Source organism: Ipomoea nil, unplaced genomic scaffold (genome assembly GCF_001879475.1).
Source record: "Ipomoea nil cultivar Tokyo-kokei standard unplaced genomic scaffold, Asagao_1.1 scaffold3017, whole genome shotgun sequence".
Taxonomy (NCBI): domain Eukaryota; kingdom Viridiplantae; phylum Streptophyta; class Magnoliopsida; order Solanales; family Convolvulaceae; genus Ipomoea; species Ipomoea nil.
In genome coordinates, this window is record NW_017619445.1 from 74,610 (window position 1) to 79,853 (window position 5,244).

A 5,244-nucleotide genomic window follows, 5' to 3' on the forward strand; every position below is an offset into this window, starting at 1 on the left:
GGTTTAAGCGGTAGGGCGACGGTGGTTTGTGGTGTGGCCGAGAGAGAGAGAGAGAGAGAGAGAGAGAGAGAGAGAGAGAGAGAGTAAAGAGAAGAAGAAGGGTTTTTTATTTGGGGATTTTTTGGGGTTTTAGGGATTTAGGGTGGGAGTTAAGAGGATTTTGTATCTCTTAGGTTTTAAGAAACAATTGTGGTTCATGGTTAAGGTATTGGTTTGGGAAAGAGAGGTCTAAGGTTTGATTTTTACAAGCTACATTGAGGTTTCTTGGTGCAAGTCCTTTTTGTTTTGATAGTCTTACTATTACTTGCCTTAAGGTGGAGTTCCAACCTCCAATTGCATTCTTAGGTTTACTAAGTATTATTTCGCGGCTCTCATAATTTATAGGGGGCGCGAACAGTCGTTCTAATTTGTTTGAAGGGTGGACTACGGGAATTAAAGTGATCGAATTACCTGATTAATTTTATTTAAAATCCGGGGGTTCTAAATAATCATACAAGGTGATCATTTTATGGTAACGAGGGGTGGGTCATCTGGGTCACCCTTCTTAGCCTAGACAAAATTCCTCTTCCGGGTTCCCTTCTGACTGATTCGTAGGGTCCTCGTCTCCTATGGCTATGTCCTCGATGTCGTCATTGGCTTCGACTCCGATCTCGCCTTCGGCTAGGGTGCGGGTCATGATAAACACTTTCCCGGGCGGCCCATAGCTTCCTCGGTTGTTCGTGTTCCCTTGTTGCACCCCGACCGGTGGTCTTGTGCGTGTGGGTTGGTTACACTCGAAAGCCATGTGTCCCTTCTGCCCACAGTTAAAGCACATCACTGGGTTTCCCAGGCAATCGTTCCCTATGTGGTCCTTGTCACACCTCCTACACAGATAATGCTTTCCTTCTCTTTCACTGGTTCCCCTAGGCGGACCTTGGGTTTACGTATGAGTTGTTTTTACGTTGGGGTCACTCCTCGTCTTCTTGAAGTTGGGGCCCCCGCTCCCGTAATTCCTCCTCTTTGCCTGTTCTTGGACTCCTCTTTGCAGCAACTGGACCCAATAGAGGTCGGCGGCACTGGCATATGCTTTGTTAAGGGTCCTTGGTTTGCTGACGGTTAGGGCTTTCTTTGCCTTAAAGTTTAGTCCAGCCACGAACTTCTCTACCTTAGTTGCCTCCGTGGGCACCAACACGTGTGCGAAACGGGTGAGTTCCAGAAATCTCTTGTGGTACTCGACTACCGTAGCGATTCCTTCTTTCAGGTGAAGGAACTCTTCATACATAGCCGCTCTTACATGCGCGGGGTGAAAGTGTTCCCGTAACCGGGCCTTTAAGGTTCCCCAGTTGAAGCCTAGTTCTTGCCTAAGGTCCAGGCCTTCGTGGACCCACCATAAGTCAGCCTCATGTCCGAAGTAGAACGTTGCCAGCTCGACTCGACGTTCCCCCGGGCAACCTACTACCTCGGAGATCTTATTGAACGTTCGGATCCATTCTTCGAGTATTGTAGGATCCTCTTCCCCAGCGAAGGTAGGGGGACGGTGGTTTGACACATGGCGAGCTACATCGTGATTTTCGTTCGGTGGCGGGCGGGTGTTGTTGTGAAGGAGGTTGTCACTCAGTGCCTGGGTGATTTGAGTTAACTGATGCAAGTTCTGAGCCAACTGTTCGTTAGTCAGCGTCTCAGGGGTCCTTGCACGGTTTCTTAGTGGTGCCATACTAGATTCTACAGGGTCTACATCGGTTATAGATGTGGGTTAGGAATAGGCACACATACCTGATGTCTTAAATTATAATAATAGAAGCTAGACAGAGAGTATGCATAGGAAAATTTTCAACAGAAAGCGATAAATAAACTCAAAAGCTCACTGCGCGTCCTAAAATCTTCTTATCCTAAGTACTTAAACACCTAGAGATTCCAGCTTAATATCTTATAGTTATATCCTAAAGGCGTTGTCCTAGGGCCGAACTTAGGCTCTGATACCAACTGTAACTGTGACACCCCAAAAATCCAAATTCAATTCATGGATTAATTGAGTAATTAATCCTATTTCAATTGAGGAATTATTTCCTAAAATCCTGAAATTTAATACTTGAGGACTAGTATTTGACTAGTCAACTCCAAAGTCAAGTTGTACCTTGAGCTTTGAAGAGAGTTCCCTTGTTCCTTACACTTTCTAATGTTGGTAAGGGCATTCTTGACCTTTCACCTAGTGTTAGTATTGTAACCTAACCTAGTAGACATCTTCATTCTACCCATTACACTTTCTAAAATTTAGCTCTACCTTCTCTCTAGAAAGGTGAGTAGCTTTTCCCCCAAGCTAAGTTGAGACCTTGCCAAGACTTCAAGAGTTGCTTCCAAGATTCAACCTTTCACCTATTTGGGCATCTAGGAGGGTAAGATCTAAGCCTATCTTGTGTTTTTTGTTCTATCTTAGGTGTCTTTTTCTTAAAGGTAGGATCTTTATGATCTTTTGGTTTGTTCTTGAAGTGGGTTTGGAAAGTGAGCCTTGTGAGGAGCTTGTTGAGGTGTGAAGTGAAGTCTTTTAGTCTACAAGAGGTAACCCATGCTCTACAAAACCTATTTTGCTTACCTATATGTGATTTCTTGGATTCTACATGTGTTTTGCTATGAAATGTGAGTTTTTATGCATTTGTCTTGTGAAAATGCATATCTAGAGCTTGTGTTTAGGGTTCTTGTGTGCCATTGCTTGGTATTTCCTATGATTCAAGTCATTTTGTTGTATTGGGTGAGATTTGGCATGTTTTGGACTTGAATTTGAGCTTGGAGTTGAAAATCCCCGAAGGGATTGTTTTGGACATAGGGATGTACCCGCGGGCGGAACGACGGGCAGAGCCCTACCCGCCGCCCACCCGTAGGTACATTGGCCTCGTGGGTAGTGTACCCGCCGGCGGAACCACGGGTAGGGGCCTACCCGTGGGTCCACCCGCGGGGAACACTTCGGTGTTGTGATGAGATTTGTTCCCCGTGATTCCTTTGACTCGGTATTTGGTCTTTTGACTTCCCGATGTTCTTTTGTGGAACTATTTGAGTGTCTTCTTGATGTTTCGTATGTCTAGAACTATATGGTAGGCATCCATGTAGGACTTTGGTGTCTTGAATCGTGCTAAGTGTTCAACATTGTGTTTCGTTGAACCGTGATGAGTCTTGTGTGTTCTTCGGAACTACGTTTGGTTTACCCGTTTGATGAGCATGCTAGTTTGGTGTCTAAATGCTAGCATGTATGTTGTTTGTACCTTCCTATTGGTTGATGATAACTTGTGTTATTCATCGTTGTTGTTGTGGGCTGTGACCCATTCCTTGATTGAGTATGTTTCATACCTTCGTTGCAATCCGTTGATTGATTCTTGTTGAAGTGTGATGCGTGTGTGGCTTTACCTGGATTGCACGATTAGTGGTATGAGACACTAGTCACCAAGGTATTGCAGCGGTCCTCGTGGTGGCCGTGACGTGATTATGGAGTTGTGACCTGTGTGTCAGGTTCACGTATTTTCTTGGGAAGGCGTGTGTCGCCGTGTGTGTGTACGGTACCTTGTGTACTATGAAATTGGTGGTCTCGTCGGTGGTCGTTGGTGGGGGACGACGGTCCCGAAGGGAAAAGGTTGGACTAAGAAGTACAGGTGTCCTGGATGTAATGGTTGGAAAGAAGAAACAAGGTTGGGGGTAGCCATAAGGTTGGAACCGGGCATAAGGCAAGCATATCAACTCGTGATCGGTGATGTCACGAGGGGCTATTGTAACCATTGTGGTGAGTTCTTCTCTTGTGACGTGTGTAGTCACAAAGGCATGTGTTGCCTTGGCATGTGTTGCCGGTTGTGTATGTCTTATTCTTTTGCGTTGTACTTGTCGGGTTTCGATCTATTGAGTGATGATAGATCATGCCTTGACTCTTTTGTGAGTTGTGTTGTTCTCGTGGTTTCGGGATGTGTTCCCGTGTTGTTTGTTGAGAGTGTTGAGTCTTATGTTGACTTTGACTCTTGGTTTTGACTTATATACTTATGTATTCCGTTTCGAAAATGGCTTTACAAGTTATATCTTACTTGTGTACATGTATTGGTGGGTTACCAGCATTATTCGCTGACCGGGCGTCGTCCCATGTTTATTTGTGTTCTTTCAGGTGATGTCTAGACGAGCGCGATGTCTAGTGCCCGATAGTGTAGCTCCTTTCGTTTGTCTTACAGCCTGTGAGCCGGTTTAGTTTTACACTTGTGAGTTTTGGGATAGTTGTATACCATGCAGATTTGGCCGTAGCGTTTATCGTTGTTGGTAAACGTGGCATAACACCCCATGTGTTGGATTTATGTCTAACCAGTTACCTTTTTATCTTCCGTTGTGCTAGTGTTTGTTGTGATATCTGCATGTGTTAAGGCTTTCTATATAGCATGTTTTGGGGGGGGGGGGGTGTTACAGTAACACCCCTGATTTTTAAAACATTTAAAACTTAAGCAATAAGATGAAACTATCATTAATACCAACAGAGCGGAAGCTAACAACATAAGTATCGGGGTGCTATGCCACATCTAAGTTTAAGAACCTAGATACACAGGCCACGACTAACTAAACTAGCACCATCCACAATTGATATTCAAATACAATCAAGACGCACATGCCATCTAAACTAAGGCTAGAACTAACAAAAGCTAAGTCCAAATCCGTCTAGCGCGCTCCGAAGCTACTGGTCAGTACCTGAAAAACATATGGTGTAACAACTGTCAGCGAATAATGTTGAGTAACCCACTCCCACGCGTTGAGTATAATATAGGTAGATATAAGAAAACCATTTTGAGACTCGGAAATACATATATAGTCCTGAACAACTCTAGCTCTAAAACCAAGATCTAGACTCGAGACATACAAACAGACTTGACAATATAAAAACACATAAAGGTACTAGCATGCATCCTAAGACCACAAGACAAGACAACAACAAGACTCAAACTCAATTCGCAGATCTGTTCCGCCAAATCAATGCACAATATCACACCAAGGGTACTACAGCACTGCACTCCAAAAGTGCTGCAGCCCATAATGTATCAAAGGAACTGTAGCACCACACTCTAAAAGTACTATAACTCACTGCATGTCAAAGGTACAGCAGCACCACACTCAAAAAGTACTGCAGCCCAAAATACCCAAGGTACTGCATCACCACACTCCAAAGGGACTGCAGCCCATAGTACCAAAGGCACTGCAGCATCACACTCCAAAGGTACTGCAAGGGTACCGCAGCACCACAATCCAAAAGTA

General features: G+C 44.5%; 1 protein-coding gene across 1 annotated transcript; it reads right to left on the minus strand.

The window, feature by feature from the left end:
• Window positions 1–919: 919 nt before the first annotated feature.
• LOC109163325 lies at window positions 920–1,693 on the minus strand. Its single transcript, XM_019312076.1, has one exon. It carries the CDS (start codon window positions 1,691–1,693, stop codon window positions 920–922), a length of 774 nt encoding a protein of 257 aa, XP_019167621.1.
• Between the last annotated feature and the right edge of the window lie 3,551 nt (window positions 1,694–5,244).

Coding starts and splice junctions, on each gene's coding strand:
- LOC109163325 (XM_019312076.1), bottom strand. CDS start 1,693: ATGGCACCACTAAGAAACCGTGCAAGGACCCCTGAGACGCTGACTAAC.